At 38.3% G+C, this 23568-nt stretch overlaps 1 protein-coding gene and 1 pseudogene across 1 annotated transcript; both read left to right on the forward strand.

The window, feature by feature from the left end:
- The first annotated feature begins 504 nt into the window (after positions 1 to 504).
- On the forward strand, positions 505 to 3260 carry LOC138092738 (olfactory receptor 4C6-like). Its single transcript, XM_068988797.1, is given in 4 exon segments — positions 505 to 508; positions 2048 to 2197; positions 2322 to 2779; positions 2781 to 3260. Coding segments are annotated over 4 exon segments (1092 nt in total).
- A 13867-nt stretch (positions 3261 to 17127) lies between these two features.
- LOC138092739 (olfactory receptor 4A15-like) lies at positions 17128 to 19914 on the forward strand (annotated as a pseudogene).
- The last annotated feature ends 3654 nt before the right edge of the window (positions 19915 to 23568 follow it).

Consider the following 23568-nt stretch of genomic DNA (forward strand, 5'->3'; position numbering starts at 1 on the left):
CTGGGAAAACAAATGAGAATGATGATCTAATCCCTTTGCATTCACAAAACCATTCAATCTTTAAAACAACATTTTCAGATGGTAATGTTACTTTCCCATATTATAGAGAATGAAACTGAGGCACAGAGAGGTTGTCTGACATATTGCAGATACTTAGAAGAAAGAATCAACTGAAATGTGAAAAATGAAGTATTTACATAGATTTCTTTAAGATGAAAGTTGAAAGTGTTACTCACTCAGTCGTGTCCAACTCTTTGCGACCCCATGGACTGTAGCCTGCTAGGCTCCTCTGCCCTTGGAATTCTTCAGGCAAGAATACTGGAGTGGGTTGCCATTTCCTTCTCCGGGGCATCTTCCTGACCCAGGGATTGAACCCAGGTCTCTCACACTGCAGACAGATTCTTTACTGTCTGTGTCACCACTAAAGCTTTTACTTAATATTCACAGTTGAACTCCAGTCTGGTTATATATCTCTACTTAAGATACCTCCTACCTGAGATTAGTATGGGTATGTGTGACTAAATTTCATGAGACACACAACATATACCAGGGCATTGTTATATTAAACAAAAAAAAAAAATATTTAAGCTATAGTTTAAGTTCACGTTTTTATTGCATTTTAATGACTATAAGGTTTAATATTAACATTTAAACTATACTCCCAGGAAATTAATTTGTTTCATATAACAACCCTGAGAAAAGCAATTGATATATGGTTAGTTATTGATACATCCCTGGAAGGTCCATAATGAAACCTAGCTTTTCTCACCTCAAAATCCATATAATTTGATTCTACACACCATGTATTCATGCTTCTTTCTCTGTGCCTTAACCATGCCACTGCCCTTGTTCATTCTCTATATTATAACTTTATAAATTTAGAATTGTCTAAATTCTTGTGTCAAAGACTAGCTTATATTATCTTTTCTGAAGTCTGCATGTCATACTGATATTTTCCCTTCTGAAAGTTATTTTGTACATGCATTGCTTCAGGAGAGCTCATTCTCTCTCCCTCTTTTGGAGAAGGTGCCGAATTGTGTCCCTTGCACTATCAGACATGTTATTAAGTGAGAAATATATACAGTGTAGGTTTTATGTAAACATCTTATGAGCAATGGTATTTCACAGGCACACTGGAAAGAAATAGACGTTATTACAAAGAAAGTCTTATGGCAGTGACTGACACTGAACTTGGAATTCTAAGGAATGGAGAAGCTCTTGATTTTGGCTAATGAATGTTTGGGAATAAAACCAGCAAAGACAAAAGAAAGTTACTGGGATTCTTCAACCTGACTGTCGGGGGAATAGCGACCAGGCTCTGAGAGCAGCACTCTTTCATTTCTGGAAGCAAGGTCTGGAACCGGTTTGCCTGGGCCCCACGGTTCAATGCAGTTCCCTTTGCATGGATTCAGTTCTATGAATGTTATTAAATTTAATTAAACGACTTTGCACACAGCACAGCATTTGATATTTGGTGGAACATGACTTACCTAACCTGGAAGTTTTTCAGCTAACACATTGTAGGTGCTAAGTAAGTATACAGAATAAATGAATGACAATTTATAGGAAACTTTCTAAATTATTGGCTATTAGGTGTGTCTAGTGATAACATAAGTTCAGATTCTTAACATGAGATTTCTAAAAGGCATAGGCTGAGAGAAGGCCTTGTGGGTAAGTGGTTCATTTTGGAAAACAGAATGAAGGTTGTAAATGGGGGTGAGCAAGACAAGGAATGAATGTAAGTGAATCCATTGATCCCCTGGCTCCTATCTACTGATGATCTAGGTTTTCCTTATAAAATAATATACAAATAAAGTGCTTTCCTGGTGGCTCAGATGGTAAAGAATCTGCCTGCAATGCAGGAGACCTGGGTTGTATCCTTGGCTCTGGAAGATCCCCTGGAGATGGGAATGGCTACCCACTCTAGTACTATGGCCTGGAGATTTCCATGGACAGAGGAGCCTGATGGGCTGCTGTCTGTGCAGTTGCAAAGAGTCTGCCTTAAGATATGATAATTCTTTAAAATACCATGTGATTGATGAAACAGAATCTTTTAAGTGTCTCAACCAGCAAGTGTCAGGAAGGAAAGCAGGAGATACACTGGTGAGAGGTGTTGCAGAGAGAATCACAAGGATCAAGCTGTTATCAGGATACAATTATTATCAGCTGGTTGTTGTACAGATGGCTGGAGAAAAAGGTAGGGAGGAGGGTGTAACAATGCAAATAATGTCCAACACATTCAATGATTACTAACTACAAATAATATTATTTTGTAGACTCTTCAGATTAGAAAGAAGCTTACATCAGCCCATAGTAAACAGGGAATCCCAACAATGTGACAGAATTCATCCTTTTGGGCATTACAAAGAATCCAGAGCTGCAGAAAATCCTCTCTGCTGTGTTTCTAATCGAGTATGTGTTTACCATTTGGGGAAACTTCCTCATTGTGGTGACTATGGTCACAAGTCAGAGTCTGAGATCACTCATGTACTTTTCCCTTACCTTTTTACCCCTTGTGGATGACACCTACTCTTTTGCCATTGCCCCCAAGGTGATTGTGGACTCCCTTTCTAATAGCATCTCCCTCTCTGCCATCTCCCTGGAAGGCTGCATGGTCCAGCTCTTTGCTGACCACTTCTTTGGTGGAGTGGGCATCATCCTTCTCACAGTGATGGCCTATGACCGCTCAGTCACCATCTGTAAGTCTCTTCACTACGTGACCATCATGAGGCCTCAGATGTGCTGCCTTTTGCTGGGATTGGCTTGGCTGGGGGGGGTGGTGCATACATGCAACAATATAACTTCTCTTTATGTATCAAGTACTCTTCTGTGGCCCTAACATCATTGATCATTTTACGTGTGATTTGTTCCCACTGTTGGAACTGGCCTGCATGGACACCGGTAACCTGGGCCTCTTACTCATCCTCAACAGTGGGGTAATGTGTGTCACCATATTCCTGATTCTCATCACCTCCTACATGGTCATTCTCTGCTCTGTGAAGTCCTTCAGCTCCAAAGGATGGCGTAAAGCCCTCTGCACCTGTGGCTTCCACCTCATGGTGGTCATTATGTTTCTTGTGCCTTGTATGTTTTTGAATTTGAGGCCTGTGGCCACCTACCCCATAGACAAGGTGATGGTTGTGTCTTTTACCATCATTTCTCCCATGTTAAATCCCCTGATCTACACCTTGAGGAACACAGAGGTAAAAAATGCCATGAGGAAATTGTGGATGAAACAAGAGGCCTTGTGTGGTTATTAGCTTACATACTAAGAGCAATTCTTTCCTGAAGGACAGTGAGATCTTACCTCCCATTCATTATAACCCACTTGGAACACAACAAATAATGCAAATCTGGTTAAGAATGCAAATCAATTTAAGGTAATAAAGTTAGGTATTGTCTACGTCTCAAGTGCATTTTATATTTCAACCCTTTTCTTAAGGCTCTCTGTCTCTCTCTTCCTTTTTAACCTGTCTTTTGCATAATTCAAGTCTTCCTCAATTCAGAACTTTTGTTTATCTGATTCTATTTACTGCTGGAATTCTCTTCCCAGCAATTTTGCTTGTCCTGTTCCATCTTATTTTATCTACTTTCAGAAGAGTTCCCATCTTGTTAGACAAATTTTCCCTGATGACTTTTTCTAGTCATCCCCTTCTATTTTTCCCTACTTCTCCATCTGGTTATATCCTTCACATTAATGATCAGAAGCTGTACTTAAAAAATTGTTTCTTTATTTTAATTTTCTCTGTTTCCCCCATAAGATTATAATCCCTGTAAGGGGAGGCATTGGGTTTATTCATTCATGCTACATGTACAACACTTCCAGTCACTTGGTGCTCAATAAATACTGCTGAATGAATATAAGTATAAAAGAAATAGATTTGGGTACAAAGTAAGGGAGAATGCATAAATATTAACTCTTTAGGTGATAGAATCTTCCTATCTTTTTTGGAAGATAGAATCTTCCTATGGTTTTCTTGCTTCCAAATGTCCTTTTTGGAAGTTCTAGAAGGCAGTGTAATTTCAAGTTAGTAGTTTATTGTTTAATATGGAAGACACCACTACAAACATTCTCTACTACTTTTTTTTCCTCCTTTATATGAGTTGAAAAAGAAATAGCCATGTCAGCATAATTCAGAATATGTTTGTCTATATCTTGAAGTTATGTAATCCTTTATGAGAAGAGAGCAACTCAGTTCAGTTTAGTCGCTCAATCGGGTCCGATTCTTTGCAATCCCATGAATCGCAGCACGCCAGTCCTCCCTGTCCATCACCAACTCCTGGAGTTCACTCAGATTCACGTCCATTGAGTCAGTGATGACATCCAGCCATCTCATCCTCTGTCGTCCCCTTCTCCTCCTGCTCCCAATCCTTCCCAGCATCACAGTCTTTTCCAATGAGTCAACTCTTCGCATGAGGTGGCCAAAGTACTGGAGTTTCAGCTTTAGCATCATTCCTTCCAAAGAAATCCCAAGGCTGATCTCCTTCAGAACGGACTGGTTGGATCTCTTTGCAGTTCAAGTGACTCTCAAGAGTATTCTATATAGACATTTTTTTTTTCTTAAACTATGGGGAAAACTATCCTCGCTGTTAAATCTGAGAGTTTAGTTTCTAAATGCAAAAGACTTTATTTCTTCCAGATCTTGCTTTCTTTGTCACTAGAGACACATTGATACTTTTCAAAACTGCATTGCTTAAATAGGTATATGGGAAGACTTAGATTTTAGTCTAACCTAGTGTTCACTTTAATGCATTGGAAAAGGAAATGGCAACCCACTCCAGTGTTCTTGCCTGGAGAATCCCAGGGATGGGGGAGCCTGGTGGGCTGCCTGCCTCTGGGGTCGCACAGAGTCGGCCATGGCTGAAGCGATTTACCAGCAGCAGCAGCAGCAGCAGCAGTGTTCCATTATTGTTTTCTTACTTTTTAAAAATATTTGATGTATATGATGATAATAATTACAGTATCAGTTTATTATTTCATACAAGCATGACATATAAAACAGTAGTTTATCTTTAAACACAGAATGTGTATGTGCAAAGGTATTTTACATTAATTGTGAACTATTTTCAATAACTGTGAAGTACATATACTTTTTGAAGAACCTTTGCCAAGTTAGAATGAAGCATCAGATACTCTTATAGGATTGAGGTGTACAGTAATGACTAAGGCAATATATTTGACTTTTTTCCTGGAGTTTACTTTCTCCAGAAGTTAAAGATACTAAAGAAGATGATATTAAAATGAAAATAAGGTCATAAGTTGATAACTGATATTCAGAAAAATTTAATGAAGTGACACACATGTGACTGGATAGCTCTAGTGAGGTGAACAAAGAGGGGTTTTCTGAGAGTGTACTTCAAAACTGAGGTCTGAATGATGAGATAGGACCATCCTTAATTACATCAGTGGGAAGAACATTCAAGGCAAGAGAAAAGCTTGGGGGTAAACACTAAGATAGGAACCACCCTGAAGTGAAGGTCAAGGTAATCTGTACACAGAGGACAGGAGAAAATCTGGTAGAAGGTGGTAGAAGGTGAAATGTAAAAGGCAGCCAGACCCATGATGAAAGAACCTACTATTTTCTAAATCTCAGGTTTGAAAAGAACATGGACTTCAAAATAACTTTATTAGAATAATAATTAAAAATCAAACTCTTCATGAGCTTATGGATGACATAGAAAATTGCTGTCAAACATCTTTGCACAGAACTTCCATTTGAATTTTGCTGCATCAATGGAAGAATGTAATATTTACTGCTGGCTTACAATATTTAAAATTTGAATTTCTAGATTCACTTTACAACTCTTTTGCCTGCTTCATGTCAAAGAAGAAGAAAAAATTCATGGCAGTGTTATAACTTTGAACTGTGTAAGAACATTTGAGGATCTTTTTTTTTTCTGTTTAATTGTGGGATTAAAGAATAGGGAAGATCACAATGAGATCCCTAACATTAAATATTTGTAATATTTTTGTAATTTTCCAGCAGCAAGGTTAGATATATAATTTATCCCTTCTATTATTAGGTAAAAGCTCTTCTGGCCATTCAAGCAGAAATTATTTCCTGTCATTTAGATGCCACAATATTTTTCTCTAATCTGTTCTATAGGTCCCATTAATTATTTCACATGAAATAGCTTTACTCAATAATCATTTATTTAGCAGCTCAATGGATGATGTTGTTTTATCTTTTGAAATAATCCTTGGCCTTACTGCTTATTTTTATAGAAACTTGCTGTTGCTAATATTAGATTGTAAACCATATGATATCTATATCAAAAAATTCGATACTACTCACGATACAAAAATATCAAAGTGTAGGAATAAAATGGTTCTTTAATTTGAAAGAGAGTATTGGTCAAAAAAAAACTGCTGCAAGCATCAGACTTACTGGGAAACATTAGATGAACTTAATTCCTATTTCAGTTAGAAAATGTAAGCCATCAGAAGAAATTTCTCCAGACTCTTACAACTTTATCTTCTCATTTGCCAGCACCCATTTAGTTACATAAAGGCTTCCCTGGTGATTCAGATGGGAAAGAATCTGCTTTCAGTGCAGGAGACCTGGGTTCAGTCCCTGAGTAGGGAAGATCCCCTGGAGAAGGGAATGGCTACCCACTCTAGAATTCTTGCCAGGAGAATTCCATGGACAGAAGAGCTTGGTGGGCTAAAGCACATGGGGTTGCAAAGAGTAAGACACAACTGAGTGACTGCTGCTGCTGCTGCTAAGTCGCTTCAGTCGTGTCCTACTCTGTGCGACCCCATAGACAGCAGCCCACCAGGCTCCCCCATCCTTGGGATTCTCCAGGCAAGAATACTGGAGTGGATTGCCATTTCCTTCTCCAATGCATGAAAATGAAAAGTGAAAGTGAAGCCGCTCAGTCCTGTCTGACTCCTAGCGACCCCATGGACTGCAGCCTACCAGGCTCCTCCGTCCATGACTAACATTCAGTTATATGATAACCTCTTGATTCTTCTAAATGAATTTTCTGTTTTATCCAAAGCAACCAACATCATGCACACTGGATTTCATCTTAAACTTCACATGAAAACATTGGTCAAAAATATCTTCTATCCATATTAATTCATCTGCATTTCCTTTTTCTGAATCATTTTACCTCAGCAAAGAACTAATATATTATCTAGCTCATCCTTAAAAATAAAATCTCTTGATCCCATTTCTTTTATTGTCTATGACCTCATTTCATTCTCTTTGCTTTATAACAAAAATCAGAGGATTCTGTAATACCTGTCTCCAATTTCTCTCCTTCTATTTTCTTTAACCATATTCATTCACACTTCAGTTATTATATTAACACTGAAAATGCTCTTTTCAATGTCATCTGTGACCTCTATGCCACTAGATACAGCACTCATCACTTGCTTCTCATATTACGAAATCCATCAGCAACATTTCACCCAGTCTTCTTTGGCACACTCTCTTTAAAAGACCACAATTCTCAAATTAACTCCAGGTCAGATGGCTTTCCTGAGGTTGAAACCTGGAAATTTAAGTTCCTCCATAGTATTCCTCCTGAGACTAACAGATTTCTTAAAGCAAATAAGGCTAAAGCTGTGCCCTGGTTCTTCCTTCTTCCCCAAACCTACTTCAGTTACATCATTCTCTGTCTCAGCCAGTGGCATATCTGATCTCTCATTTTCACCTCACATCTATCAGAAAATCTTTTTGGCTCAAACTTCTGTGGTAGTAGTGGTGGTTTAGTGGCCAAATTATGTCCAACTTTTGCAAACCTAGGGACTTTGGCCCACCAGGCTCCTCTGTCCATGGAATTTTCCTGGCAAGTATACTGGAGTGGGTTGCCATGCTCTCTTCCAGGGGACTTTCCTGAGCCAGGGATCAAACCAACATCTCCTGCATTGCAGGCAGATTCTTTTCTACTGAGCCACAGGGAAAGCCTTTAGACTTGTTACCTAGTATCAAACTACTATCATTTTTCACCTGAATTATTGAAATGCCTCAAAACATTTTGCTGTTGTTCAGTCATTCGGTTGTGTCTGACTATTTGTGACCCCATGGACTGCAGCACACCAGGCTTCCCTGTCCTTCATCATCTCCTGGAGCTTGCTGAAATTAATGTCCATCAAGTCGGTGATGCCATCCAACCATCTCATCCTCTGTCATCCCCTTCTCCTCCTGCCTTCAATCTTTCCCAGAATCAGGGTTGTTCTAATGAGTTGGCTCTTCACATCAGGTGGCCAAAGTATTGGAGCTTCAATTTCAACATCAGTCCTTCCAATGAATATGCAGAGTTGATTTCCTTTAGGATGAACTGTTTTGATCTCCTTGAAACCCAACAGGCTTTCAAGAGTCTTCTCCAACACCACAGTTAAAAAGCATTAATTCTTCGATGCTCAGCCTTTTTTATGGACAACTCACATCCATATATGACTACTGGTAAAATCATAACTTTGACTAGACAGACCTTTGCAATGTAATCTCTCTGCTTTTTAATATGCTATCTAGGTTTATCACAACTTTTCTTCCAAGAAGCAAGCATCTTTTAATTTCTTGGCTACAGTCACCCTCTGCAGTGATTCTGGTGCCCAAGAAGAAAAAGTCTATCACTCTGTCCACCATTTCCTCATATCTATTTGCCATGAATTGATGGGACCAGATGCCATCATCTTAGTTTTTTAAATGTTGAGTTTTAAGCCCATTTTTTCACTCTCCTCTTTCACTTCATTCTTACTCTTCCTGTTTTAATTTTGGCATCTACTGTTCTAGTAGTCTATCCTCAATACAACACTCACTATTATCCATTAAACTAGTAAGTCAGATTGTATCACACTTTACAAGTCCTCTCCATGTCACTCAGGGTAAAATCTAAAATTCTTACAATTAGTAAATCCAGGTGGCTCTAACTGGCTGCCTGCTATCTCTCTGAACCTAACTCTTATGAGTGACCCCTTACTGGCACCAGTCTGTCCCTCATACTGGCCAGTGTGTCCTTGCTGTAGAGTCTTTACTTGGGCTGTGCATTGTATATTTGTCTCTGCATGGTATAATTTGTTCCAGTCATCAGCATAGCTAATTTACTTTACAGTTATAAGTGGGAAGAGCCGATATTTTAGGTAGTACTGCCCTTGAGCCCAGGCAAGCAGGGCCACTATTCTTCTCTCCGTATGTTGAAGGTCTTCTGAGAATTTTTCTAAACGCTCTTCCAGTATCTGGGACTAGGAAATACCTTCTAGTGGGATGTTCCAGCCAGGGTTAGACTGTACGGCTCTCTTATCTGTGTTTCCCCTTCTGGGTTATCTCTGATTCTCTATCCCTCCCATGGGGTCCACCAGGTATTCTCCAAGGCTCTGTATTCTTCACCTATGAAGCTATATATGGCCCCATGGTCAGGACCTTGGTTCCAGAAGGGCAGTTTAGCAAGCAAATAGCTTCCACTAGCTGGTTCTTTTTTTTTTTTTTTTCTTATGATATTGTATTCAATTTATTACTAGAATGGTGTTCACATTGCTGACTTGGGGGACACAAGACCCATTAAAGATCTAAATTATATGTGGTCCCTTTCTGACCCTTGACTTGGGCCAGGTGTTTGGCCCTTCTTGGCTCTCACCTGTCCATGGCTGACTGCAGTACCACCATATACACTGGTATAGGCTCATATCCTATATCCTGTTTATTTTTCCTACTGACACCCAAGAAGGTCATCCCAGTGCTTCTTTAGTCTCTATGCTATGCATCTGTCAGTTGTTCAGAGGCTGCTGTGCTTAACTCCTGCAAAGGCTCTACATTGCTCTATATTGTGGAACTGGTCCTCTCCTGCTTCCATGGATGTGGTGGCATTGTGTTTTCCTGTGCTGGTGCTAAACCATGAGTGATGAGGAATATAACTAGCATGTATGAGACTGCTTTTCTTTGTCTGCAGTCAGGTCTTTCACCTATTGTGCCTACTGGTGGTGGTGAGTGGGAGGCAGGCTGTGGTCAGTGTTGAAAATATCACCTTCTAGGAATGCAGTGATAATAGCCTAAGGAATTTAAAGGATGACACGGTTGGAAGCTGAGTAATTCTTTATTTCCACTGCACAATTCCTAGTACGACCAGGAAATGAATTAGTGTTCACATTTTACATCAGGCTTTAGTCCTCACAACTTGTGCTCATTAATAAGGAAATATTGTTGAGAAAATAATTGGCCAGCAATAACTGTGGAAAGTCCAATAAACAATGAAGCTTATCATTTATGATATAAAGCATAATAAACATATGGTAAAAAGGAACTTCAGAGGCATTATTCCAAAATACAAGGATTCTAAAGAGAACAGGAGGAAGTAGGTTCTAGAACTGAACAGGAAGAGATGTTTGGACACCAGAAAGTTTCTTTCTGTGCTCTTATTTGATTTAAAAAAATACATAATACATCCTCTTTACCTGTGATTCTAAGTTTCAGGCACTAAATTACTATATCTCACACATCCATTAATTTTTTAATATAGTTTAGTCATATTATTATAGAGGAGTTCTTTACAAATTATATGGCTTATTTTGTACATCCCAGACAGACCCTGATTTAAGAGACTGCTGCTCTGTGATGAACTAATAGCATATCCCTAAATGACAAATTATATTTTCATGGAAATTGATAATCCAGCTCTAATATTTATAAGGGAGTATGCCTGGATTTGCATAGCCTTGATGATAAACAATATGAAAAGAATAGAGATAGGGGACTAGACTTACCAAAAGACAGGCATATCATAAAGCCTTTTTTTGTTTTTTTTTTTTTTTTTTTGTGTGTGTGTGCCCAGTTAAGAAGAATTCTAAAGAACAGAAGAAATGGCCCAAAATTGAGCCATATATCTTTGGAGATACACATTTTGTAATTTAATTAATGATGAAGGTGGAACTTTAATCTGTCAGGAACTTTGATCTGTCAGGAAGTGTGTACTATTGGATAAATCCTAGAAGGGCATCTTGTCACTTATCTTCCCTCTGCCTCATTCCCTTATTTTTGTGCTTTTCTCTGTGCATCCTTTTCTTTCTCTGATTTTAAAGTTTTTAAGTTCACCTTACTTTTTTCATAGATACCTTGCTTGTTATATGATCTTTCCCACTCCATCTTAACACTATTATTTCAGTATTGTCCCACTCACTTCCTCTAACAGAAACAAATAATAAACAATTAAGCAAAGGAAAATATGGAATAAAGTAGAAGATGCTAAGTGTGCTTTCAAGTAAGAACCAGGGTTCTAGGATTAATAGCTGGAGTCCTGTGATTGAGTCATAACTTCAAAATACCATCGCCTTCAGGAGTGTGGGCTGCTGTCAGATGGTTAACACTTGCCCCTTAACACCATAGTCAAATGAAACCTAGGCACTTGCAGGCTTTCACTTTTCTGATGAATCATTTCAGAACTGCTTCTTTCTATGGGGTAAAAGAGTATAGAGGGCAACAAACTCCTCACTGTGGTCTGTCTCTGCAGGGACCTTGTAAAATAAGTCTAGAGTTTCCCAATCCTAATGCTGCATTCCATCAGAATAAACAGACCTATCATTCCTTGCACCTTTTTTTTTTCCTCAAAAAAAATGAAAAGAGAATAATTCCTTTAGTCTCTAGAAACTGTGCACTTTGTTTTATTTATTTATTTATTTTTGCTCTTTATTTTTTGTTTATTATTATTATTTTACTTTAAAATAATGTATTGGTTTTGCCATACATTGACATGAATCTGCCACGGGTGTACACGAGTTCCCAATCCTGAACCCCCCTCCCACCATCCTCCCCATATCATTTCTCTGGGTCATCCCAACTTTCCAAAAGCAAACCAGGAAGAAATAGATAATCTTAACAGACACATCACAAGCATGGAAATTGAAACTGTAATCAGAAATCTTCCAGCAAACAAAAGCCCAGGTCCAGACGGCTTCACAGATGAATTCTACTAAAAATTTAGACAAAAGCTAATACCTATCCTACTCAAACTCTTCCAGAAAATGCAGAGGAAGGTAAACTTCCAAACTCATTCTATAAGGTCACCATCACCCTAATACCAAAACTGACAAAGATGCCACAAAAAAAGAAAACTACTGGTCAATATCACTGATGAACATAGATGCAAAAATCCTTAACAAAACTCTAGCATTCAGAATCCAACAACACATTAAAAAGATCATGCACTATGACCAAGTGGGCTTTATCCCAGGGATGCAAGGATTCTTCAATATCCGCAAATAAATCAATGCAATTCACCACATTAACAAATTGAAAAATAAAAGTCATATAATTATCTCAATAGATGCAGAGAAAGCCTTTGACAAAATTCAACATCCTTTTATGATAAAAACTCTCCAGAAAGCAGGAATAGAAGGAACATACCTCAACATAATAAAAGCTATATATGACAAACCCACAGCAAACATTGTCCTCAATGGTGAAAAATCCACTTCGTTTTAAAGTCATGGTTTATCAGGGTCAGGCACTGAGAGAAGAAAATAACATCTTGGAATAATGTACACGTTTTGGTACATTTTTAAAGTTTGTTGTTCTTTAATCAATACAATTTCATTCTTGTCGTGAAATGGGGGGTGTTTTCATTGTCTGATGCTTTGCCTAGTCCCAGAACTCACCTTTTTGCATTTAATGCACACAAGCATTTTATCCCAATTCTACAGAGACACTATATTATGTCTCACACTATGATCTATTCGATAACAGCTTAAAGAAAAATCTGAACAAACTTTTTAGTCAACCCAATAGAAAGTTTTCCATTTCTGAATATGAAGGAAAATGAAATAATCTTTAAATACAAACACTAGGATTATATAAAAAAGAAAAAAAAAAAGTCTTGAATTGGCAGAGGCCATACAATTTTAAAAACATTTAAGTAAGTCAAGCCACAGATAACTGTGTCTTGGAAAATCATTAAGATGGGAAATTGCTAAACCTTGAGGGGGACTGAGAGGTAGTCATCCAGGCTTATGACCTCACAGGGAAACCTCTTTAAATTCCAGTTGGAAGTTAAGCAAGAAAGTTTGCTTTTTTCTTTATTTTAGGGACCAATTTGAAGACAGTCCTTGAGAAACATTAGGAAAAAGGTTTGACTTCATATGCCAGAGCCGCCCTTCCCCTCTCTCTTAGGCATCAAAGTAAGACTTGGAAACATTCTTCACATTCTGGCCAGCTATTGAATACACTTCTCTCCATAGAGAATGGAAACTGCCATTATGAGAATTTTCTTTCTTTTTTTAAAATATAAATTTATTTATTTTAATTTGAGGTTAATTACTTTACAATATTGCATTGGTTTTGCCATACATTAACATGAATCTGCCGTAGGTATACATGTTTTCCCCATCCTGAACCCCCCTCCCTTCTCCGTCCCCATACCATCCCTCTGGGTTGTCCCAGTGCTCCAGCCCCAAACATCCAGTATCATACATCAAACCTGGACTGGCGATTCATTTCATATATGATATTATACATGTTTCAGTGCCATTCTCCCAAATCATTCCACCCTCTCCCTCTCCCTCAGAGTCCAAAAGACTATTCTATGCATCTGTGTCTCTTTTTCTGTCTCACATACAGGGTTATCGCTACCATCTTTCTAAATTCCATATACAAGCATTGGTATACTGTGTTGGTGTTTTTCTTTCTGGCTTACTTCACTCTGTATAATCAACTCCAGTTTCATCCACCTCATTACAACAGATTCAAATTTATTATTTTTAATTGCTGAGTAGTACTCCATTGTGTATAGGTAACACTGCTTTCTTATCCATTCATCTGCTGATGGACATCTAGATTTCTTCCATGTCCTGGCTATTAAAACCAGTGCTGCAAAGAACAGTGGGATACACATGTCTCTTTCAATTCTGGTTTCCTTGGTGTGTATGCCCAGCAGTGGGATTGCTGGATTATAAGGCAGTTCTATTTGCAGTTTTTTAAGGAATCTCCACACTGTTCTCCATAGTGGCTGTACTAGTTTGCATTCCCACCAACAGTGTAAGAGGGTTCCCTTTCCTCCACACGCTCACCAGCATTTATTGCTTGGATAAGAAAGCAGTGGTACCTATACACAATGGAGTATTACTCAGCCATTAAAAAGGACATATTTGAATCAGTTCTAATAAGGTGGATGAAACTGGAGTCGATTATACAGAGTGAAGTAAGCCAGAGAGAAAAACACCAATACAGTATATATATGGAATTTAGAAAGATGGTAATGATAACCCTGCATGCGAGAAAACAAAAGAGACACAGATGTATAGAACAGACTTTTGGACTCTGAGGGAGAGGGAGAAGGTGGGATGATTTGGGAGAATGGCATTGAAACATATATAATATATAAAAAATGAATCATCAGTCTATGTTCGATGCAGGATACAGGATGCTTGGGGCTGGTGCACTGTATTACCCAGAGAGGTGGTATGGGGAGGGAGGTGGGAGGGCGGTTCAGGATTGGGAACATGTGTACACCCATGGCGGATTCATCTTGATGTATGGCAAAACCAATATAGTATTATAAGTAAAATTTATATATATATATATATATATATATATATATATATATATATATATATATATAAAATAACTGTAGTGCATTACCTATCAACCTATCCATATATCTCTCTATCTACACTGTATAAATCCTTTGGAATGTGGTGTCTGGTTAATGAATACTTTCAGATGAATGGAATAATAGTTCCACAAATATTTTCTTTATCCCCACTTCCTTACTAGCATCAGTTTTATCAACTTGCCTTTCTGAAATTTTATGACAAAGTACATCATTTGAAACAGATTTTGAATGACTTGTTCTGGTATCAGCATCCATCATTCTCTGGAAATCCAGTCAGATATAATCTTCAATGAAAGAGTTTAAACTTAAATAAGTTTACCTATTTTGTAAGCCGTAATTTAATCAAGGAAGTTTTTAGATATTGTACTTCTGTCCATATTGGTCTTTTCCATCTGGATGAAATGACCTCAAAAAAAAATTTTTATAACTTTTCCCCTAGAGAACAGGTTTCTCTAAGTCTTGTTCCAGATGATAATTATTTTGGTGGCATCTCTGGAGGTAAAGAATGTACTATCAAAGTTATGATTATGGTTTGCCAAGGAATTTAATTAGTCCAAAATTATCCCTGGAGAGGCACCAATTGAATGACTCAATAATATGTGTGATTTTTCAATGTAGATAAGGTATTTATGGACATTTTCCCTCACTTCACATGACAGACTTTTATGAATTTAAACAGTAGACTCAAATCATAATCAAGTATGTATATGAAATTTTTCTCCATCCTTTAGGAAAACCAAAGTTCAACACTGAAGAGAAGACACTAAAACTGATTGAGAATCAAATAACTATAAATGTTATTTCACTATTTTACTTTCATTGGTATAAAATATATAGAGCAACATTTTTATGTAAATGAAAGTGTAGTCACTCAGTCGTGTCCAACTCGTTGCGACCCCATGGACTGTAGCCTACGAGGCTCCTCCCTCCATGGGATTCTCCAGGCAAGAGTACTGGAGTGGGTTGCCATTTCCTTCTCCAGGGGATCTTCCCAACCCAGGGATCAAACCCAGGTCTCCTGCATTCCAGGCAGACACTTTAACCTCTGAGCCACCAGGGAAGTCTAGTTTTCTCTCCAATTAAAATGTTGATTTAACACTGGTGTTTAGGAAAAATCCTGATAACTATGAATATTTTGAGTCTCTCTTCACAGTTAAGAGTCAGAATTCTTTAGGCAATAGGATATTCATATTCATATTGAAAATCCAAATAGTTTGAAAGGTAGTGTCTTTCTGAAATACTGAGATGAATAAGATTTTCTGTAAACATGGAAAGAGTTGGTCACATGGAAAGAGTTAAAAGGGAAATGATAATGAATGTATCTGACTTTTTGTCTTCATAGAGCTGGCATCAGTTATGATGGGAAAAGGAGAAAGCATCAGAGCCCAGAACATGGATTGCATGATCGTTTTCTTATGCAGGTAAACTGGAACTGTACTTTACACAAGATTCTGCCTTAGGCTTTCCATTTTGCAAGAGTACATTGGTGGTGTGAGAATTCGGTCTTTTATGAGTTTTCCTTTCTGATTTTCATAATCAACCATGTTATGAATCTTTTGTGATCACCAAAAATAAAATTTTGTAATACACTTTTTAGATATCTTCATGTTCTAATTCTCTGAAATAAAATTTCCTTCTATAACATAAAATTTTAATAGAAATTAATCTCAAGTGTTACTATTTAGGAACATTTTCATGGACAGATATTTATAAATTTGATATTAGATTCATTTACTGTATTCTCTAAACATTTTTTGTTAAACTTCAAAATTAAAAGATGATGTAGCATCTGTAAATGTTGATTCAGTAACATTAAAGAAACCAAGGTAATATGGCAGGAAGCAACCTACTACTGCATTTTATACTTTTCTATTCACAGGTGAGTTTCCACATCTGATTGTATGTTTGCTGGTCATTTAGATGTATTCTTCCTTTAAATATTTTTATATTTTTATTTATAATCTTATTCACAAGTTGCTTATAGATATGTGTCTATTTTAGAAATTTACTCTATGTATACTCCCTAAAACATAAATTATTTTTCAAGCAATTAATACTTTTTTCAGTTGATGTTATTAGATCCTTTCCTAAATCCAAAACAGAAATATCAAACTGTCAAATATATCAATTTGCAATTTCAGTGATCGATTAAGAAGATTCGTCTACCTCTGGAATGGAGACAATCACATCTTTAATAAATTGAATATAAAATAAAGAAAATCTTGCTTTACATTTTAACTAAAATTTTATTCAGTTATTTTATATAAAATATTAACTATCTTTGCTATTTCATTAGCTTCCAGATGGAAAGCTAGTTGTGGCACCTATTTTATTTAATACTGTGTCCTTTTTCCCATGTATATATATCTCAATTATTTTCCACTCTATAAGATTTTTGAGATCAAGACAATGTTTTGATCAACCTTATAATATCTGACAGTATTGCATAATAACAAACATTAAGGTTCAGTGTTTGAATGAATAAACAATTTAACTTAAGACTTCAGAAATCCTCTAGTAATAATTGCATTTGAAGGTAATTTTCCCCCGAACTCTGAAATAAGAACTACAGAAGAACCTATGGAACAAAGGAATAATGTAACTAAATTTGTCCTCTTGGGGCTCACTCAGAGTGTCCAGGGTCAGAGAACATTATTTGTTGTCTTCTTGCTCATCTACATGGCAACAATGATGGGCAATCTACTCATTGTCTTGACTGTGGTGTTCAATCTTACTATGCATTTCCCTATGTACGTCTTTATTGGCTACTTACCATTTCTTTATTTTTTTAGTATAAATTAATTTCAATTGGAGGCTAATTACATTACAATATTGTATTGGTTTTGCCATACATCAACATAAAGGCTGATTTTAAAAGTATCAACACAGGAGTTTCTTTTAATTTTTATTTTTACTTTATTTTACTTTACAATACTGTATTGGTTTTGCCATACATTGACATGAATCCACCACGGGTGTATATGCGATCCCAAACATGAACCCCCATCCCTCTTCCCTCCCCACAACATCCCTCTGGGTCATCCCCGTGCACCAGCCCCAAGCATGCTGTATCCTACATCGGACATAGACTGGTGATTCGATTCTTACATGATATTATACATGTTTCAATGCCATTCTCCCAAATCATCTCACCATCTCCCTCTCCCTCTGAGTCCAAAAGTCCGCTATACACATCTGAGTCTTTTTTGCTATCTTGAATACAGGGTCATCATTGCCATCTTTCTAAATTCCATTCACCATTGCAAAGAAAAGAATAAAATACTTAGGAATATATCTACCTAAAGAAACTAAAAGACCTATATATAGAAAACTATAAAACACTGATGAAGGAAATCAAAGAGGACACTAATAGATGGAGAAATGTACCATGTTCATGGATCAGAAGAATCAATATAGTGAAAATGAGTATACTACCCAAAGCAATTTACAAATTCAATGCAATCCCTATCAAGTTACCAGTGATATTTTTCACAGAACTAGAACAAATAATTTCAAGATTTCTATGGAAATACAAAAAACCTCGAATAGCCAAAGCAATCTTGAGAAAGAAGAATGGAACTGGAAGAATCAACTTGCCTGACTTCAGGCTCTACTACAAAGCCACAGTCATCAAGACAGTATGGTACTGGCACAAAGACAGAAATATAGATCAATGGAACCAACATAGAAAGCCCAGAGATAAATCCACACACCTAAGGACACCTTATCTTCGACAAAGGAGGCAAGAATATACAATGGAGTAAACACAATCTCTTTAACAAGTGGTGCTGGGAAAACTGGTCAACCACGTGTAAAAGAATGAAACTAGATCACTTTCTAACACCGCACACAAAAATATACTCAAAATTGATTAAAGATCTAAATGTAAGACCAGAAACTATAAAACTCCTAGAGGAGAACATAGGAAAAACACTCTCCGACATACATCATAGCAGGATCCTCTATGAGCCACCTCCCAGAATTCTGGAAATAAAAGCAAAAATAAACAAATGGGATCTAATTAAAATTAAAAGCTTCTGCACAACAAAGGAAAATATAAGCAAGGTGAAAAGACAGCCTTCTGAATGGGAGAAAATAATAGCAAATGAAACAACTGACAAACAACTAATCTCAAAAATATACAAGCAACTTATGCAGCTCAATTCCAGAAAAATAAACGACCCAATCAAAAAATGGGCCAAAGAACTAAATAGACATTTCTCCAAAGAAGACATACAGATGGCTAACAAATACATGAAAAGATGCTCAACATCACTCATTATTAGAGGAATGCAAATCAAAACCACAATGAGGTGCCACTTCACACCAGTCAGAATGGCTGTGATCCAAAAATCTGCAAGCAATAAATGCTGGAGAGGGTGTGGAGAAAAGGGAACCTTCCTACACTGTTGGTGGGAATGCAAACTAGTAAAACCACTATGGAAAACAGTGTGGAGATTCCTTTAAAAATTGCAAATAGAACTGCCTTATGACCCAGCAATCCCACTGCTGGGCATACACACCTAGGAAACCAGAATTGAAAGAGACACATGTACCCCAATGTTCATCGCAGCACTGTTTATAATAGCCAGGACATGGAAACAACCTAGATGTCCATCAGCAGATGAATGGATAAGAAAGCTGTGGAACATATACACAATGGAGTATTAGTCAGCCATTAAAAAGAATACATTTGAATCAGTTCTGATGAGATGGATGAAACTGGAGCCGATTATCCAGAGTGAAGTAAGCCCGAAAGAAAAACACCAATACAGTATACTAACACATATACTTATCATTTCTTGATGGTGTTTATTCTACAATAGTCACTCCAAACATGATTATAGACTTGCTGTGTGAAAAGAAAATCATTTGCTTCCAATCTTGCATGATACAACTTTTTACAGGGCACTTATTTGATGATTCTGATATAATACTCCTGGTGGTCATGGCCTATTACAATTATATGGCCATCTCCAAACTCTTGCATTATTTGACAATCATGAATAAATGAGTTTGTATTCTGTCACTGCTACTTACTTTGATTGGTGGGTTTTTGCATGGGGTACTTCATCCTCTCTTTGTTTACAACCTTCCCTATTGTGACCCCAATGTCATTGACCACTTCTTCTGATGTACCCCTTGATAAAACTTGCCTCCACTGACACCTACATTACTATCCTCACAGTGCTGGCCAACGATGGGGCAATCTCCGTGGTCATCTTTACACTCTTACTCATCTGCTATGGGATGATTCTGTGCTCCCTAAAAAATGTTAGTCAGGAAGGGAGGCACAAAGCCTTGTCCACCTATGGCTCCCACATTACTATGGTGGTCCTCATCTTTGTGCCCTGTACTTTTATGTGAGACCCCTCTGTACTTTCAGTTCAGTTCAGTTCAGTTGATCAGTCGTGTCCAACTCTTTGTGATCCCATGAATTGCAGCATGCCAGGCCTCTCTGTTCATCACCAAATCCCGGAGTTCACTCAAACTCACATCCATCGAGCCGAAGATGCCATTCAGCAATCTCATCCTCTGTCATCCCCTTTTCCTCCTGTCCCCAGTCCCTCCTAGCATCAGAGTCTTTTCCAATGAGTCAAACTTTCCCATGAGGTGGCGAAAGTACTGGAGTTTCAGCTTTAGCATCATTCCTTCCAAAGAACACCCAAGACTGGTCTCCTTCAGAATGGACTGGTTGGATCTCCTTGCAGTCCAAGGGACTCTCAAGAGTCTTCTCCAACACCACAGTTCAAACGCATCAATTCTTCGGGGCTCAGCTTTCTTCACAGTTCAACTCTCACTCTCACATCCATACATTACCACTGGAAAAACCATAGCCTTGACTAGACGGACCTTCGTTGGCAAAGTAATGTCTCTGCTTTTCAATATGCTATCTAGGTTGATCATAACTTTCCTTACAAGAAGTAAGCATCTTTTAATTTCATAGCTGCAATCACCATCTGCAGTAATTTTGGGGCCCAAAAAAATAGTCTGACACTGTTTCCACTGTTTCCCCATCTATTTCCCATGAAGTGATGGACCAGAAGCCCTGATCTTCGTTTTCTTAATGTTGAGCTTTAAGCCAACTTTTTCACTCTCCTCTTTCAATTTCATCAAGAGGCTTTTTAGTTCTTTTCACTTTCTGCCATAAGGGTGGTGTCATCTGCATATCTGAGGTTATTGATACTTCTCCAGGCAATCTTGATTCCAGCTTGTGCTTCTTCCAGCCCAGAGTTTTTCATGATGTACTCTTCATAGAAGTTAAATAAGCAGGGTAAAAATATACAGCCTTGACGTACTCCTTTTCCTATTTGGACCAAGTCTATTGTTCCATGTCCAGTTCTAACTGTTGCTTCCTGATCTTCATACAAGTTTCTTAAGAGGAAAGTCAGGTGGTCTGGTATTCCCATCTATTTCAGAATTTTCCACAGTTTATTGTGAGCCACACAGTCAAAGGCTTTGGCATAGTGAATAAAGCAGAAATAGATGTTTTTTCTGGAATTCTCTTGCTTTTTTGATGATCCAGCAGATGTTGGCAATTTGATCTCTGGTTCCTCTGCCTTTTCTAAAACAAGCTTGAATATCTGGAAGTTCATGGTGCACCTATTGCTGAAGCCTGGCTGGGAGAATTTGAGCATTATTTTACTAGCGTGTGAGATGAATACAATTGTGCAGTAGTTTGAGCATTCTTTGGCATTGCCTTTCTTTCGGATTGAAATGAAAACTGACCTTTTCCAGTCCTGTGGCCACTGCTGAGTGTTCCAAATTTGCTGTCATATTGAGTGCAGCACTTTCACAAAATTATCTTCTAGGATTTGAAATAGCTCAACTGGAATTCCATCACTTCCACTAGCTTTGTTAGTAGTGATGCTTTCTAAGGCCCACTTGACTTCAAATGCCAGGATGTCTGGCTCTAGATGAGTGATCATACCATCGTGATTATCTGAGTGATTATTTTTCTTGCCACCTCTTCTTAATATCTTCTGCTTCTTTTATGTCTATACTATTTTTGTCCTTTATCGATCCCATCTTTGCATGAAATGTTCCCTTGGTATCTCTAATTTTCTTTAAGATTCTCTAGACTTTCCCATTCTGTTATTTTCCTCTATTTCTTTGCATTGATCGCTGAAGAAGGCTTTCTTATCTCTTCTTGCTATTCTTTGGTACTCTGCATTCAGATGCTTATATCTTTCCTTTTCTCCTTTGCTTTTCACATCTCTTTTTGTCACAGCTATTTGTAAGGCTTCCCTAGACAGCCATTGTGATTTTGCATTTCTTTTCCATGGGGATGGTCTTGATCCCTATCTCCTGTACAATGTCACGAACCTCATTCCATAGTTCATCAGGCACTCTATCTATCAGATCAAAGTCCATAAATCCATTTCTCACTTCCACTGTGTAATCATAAGGGATTTGATTTAGGCCATACCTGAATGGTCTAGTGGTTTTCCCTACTTTCTTCAATCTGAGTCTGAATTTGGTAATAAGGAGTTCATGATCGAGACACAGTCAGCTCCTGGTCTTGTTGTTGTTGACTGTATAGAGCTTCTCCATCTTTTGCTGCAGAGAATATAATCAATCTGATTTCAGTGTTGACCATCTGGTGATGTCCATGTGTAGAGTCTTCTTTTGTGTTGTTGGAAGAGGGTGTTTGCTATGACCAGTGCACTTACTTGGCAAAACTATATTAGTCTTTGCCCTGTTTCATTCCACATTCCAAGGCCAAATTTGCCTGTTACTCCAGGTGTTTCTTGACTTCCTACTTTTGCGTTGCAGTCCCCTATAAGGAAACGGGCATCTTTTTTAGGTGTTAGTTCTAAAAGGTCTTGTAGGTCTTCATAGAACCTTTCAACTTCAGCTTCTTCAGCATTACTACTTGGGGCATAGACTTGGATAACTGTGATATTGAATGGTTTGCCTTGGAAACGAATTGTCTTTTTTGCGATTGCATCCAAGTACTGCATTTCAGACTCTTTTCTTGACCATGATGGCTACTCCATTTATTCTGAGGGATTCCTGCCCACAGAAGTAGATATAATGGTCATCTGAGTTTAATTCACCTATTCCAGTCCATTTTAGTTTGCTAATTCCTAGAATGTCGACGTTCATTCTTGTCATCTCCTATTTGACCACTTCCAATTTGCCTTGATTCATGGATCTGACATCTCAGGTTCCTATGCAATATTGTTCTTTACAGCATCAGACCTTGCTTCTATCACCAGTCACATCCACAACTGGGTATTGTTTTTACTTTGGCTCCATCCCTTCATTCTTTCTGGAGTTATTTCTCCATTGACCTCCAGTAGCATATTGGGCACCTACTGACCTGGGGAGTACCTCTTTCAGTATTCTATCATTTTGCCTTTTCATACTGTTCATGGGGTTCTCAAGGCAAGAATAGTGAAGTGGTTTGCCATTCCTTTCTCCAGCGGACCACATTCTGTCAGCTCTCTCCACCATGACCCGCCTTTCTTGGGTTGCCCTGCAGGCATGGTTTAGTTTCATTGAGTTAGACAAGGCTGTGGTCCTAGTGTGATTAGATTGACTAGTTTTCTGTGAGTATGGTTTCAGTGTGTCTGCCCTCTGAGGCCCTCTTGCAACACCTACCATCTTACTTGGTTTTATCTTACCTTGGGTGTGGGGTATCGCTTCACGGCTGCTCCAGCACAGCACAGCCGCTGCTCCTTACCTTGGATGAGGGGTATCTCTTCCCACCACTCTTCCTGAAATTCAATGAGGGGTGGCTTCTCTAGGCCCTCCTGCTCTCACACAACCACCACTCCTTGGGCGTGGGGTTGCTCCTCCTGGCCGCTGACCCTGGTCTCGGGCACCGCCCCTGGCCTCGGGCGCCACTCATGGCCTCAGACATGGGGTGGCTCCTCTCGGCCTTCGCGCTTGACATCAGATGGGGTGTGGCTCCTCCTGGCCACCATCCCTGGCCTCGGATGCGGGATAGCTCTAGCTGCGCTTATTGCGCCGGCCGCTGCCACTGCTACTTTTCAATAAAAGACCATATTTTTT

Source organism: Capricornis sumatraensis, chromosome 16 (genome assembly GCF_032405125.1).
Source record: "Capricornis sumatraensis isolate serow.1 chromosome 16, serow.2, whole genome shotgun sequence".
Classification (NCBI taxonomy): domain Eukaryota; kingdom Metazoa; phylum Chordata; class Mammalia; order Artiodactyla; family Bovidae; genus Capricornis; species Capricornis sumatraensis.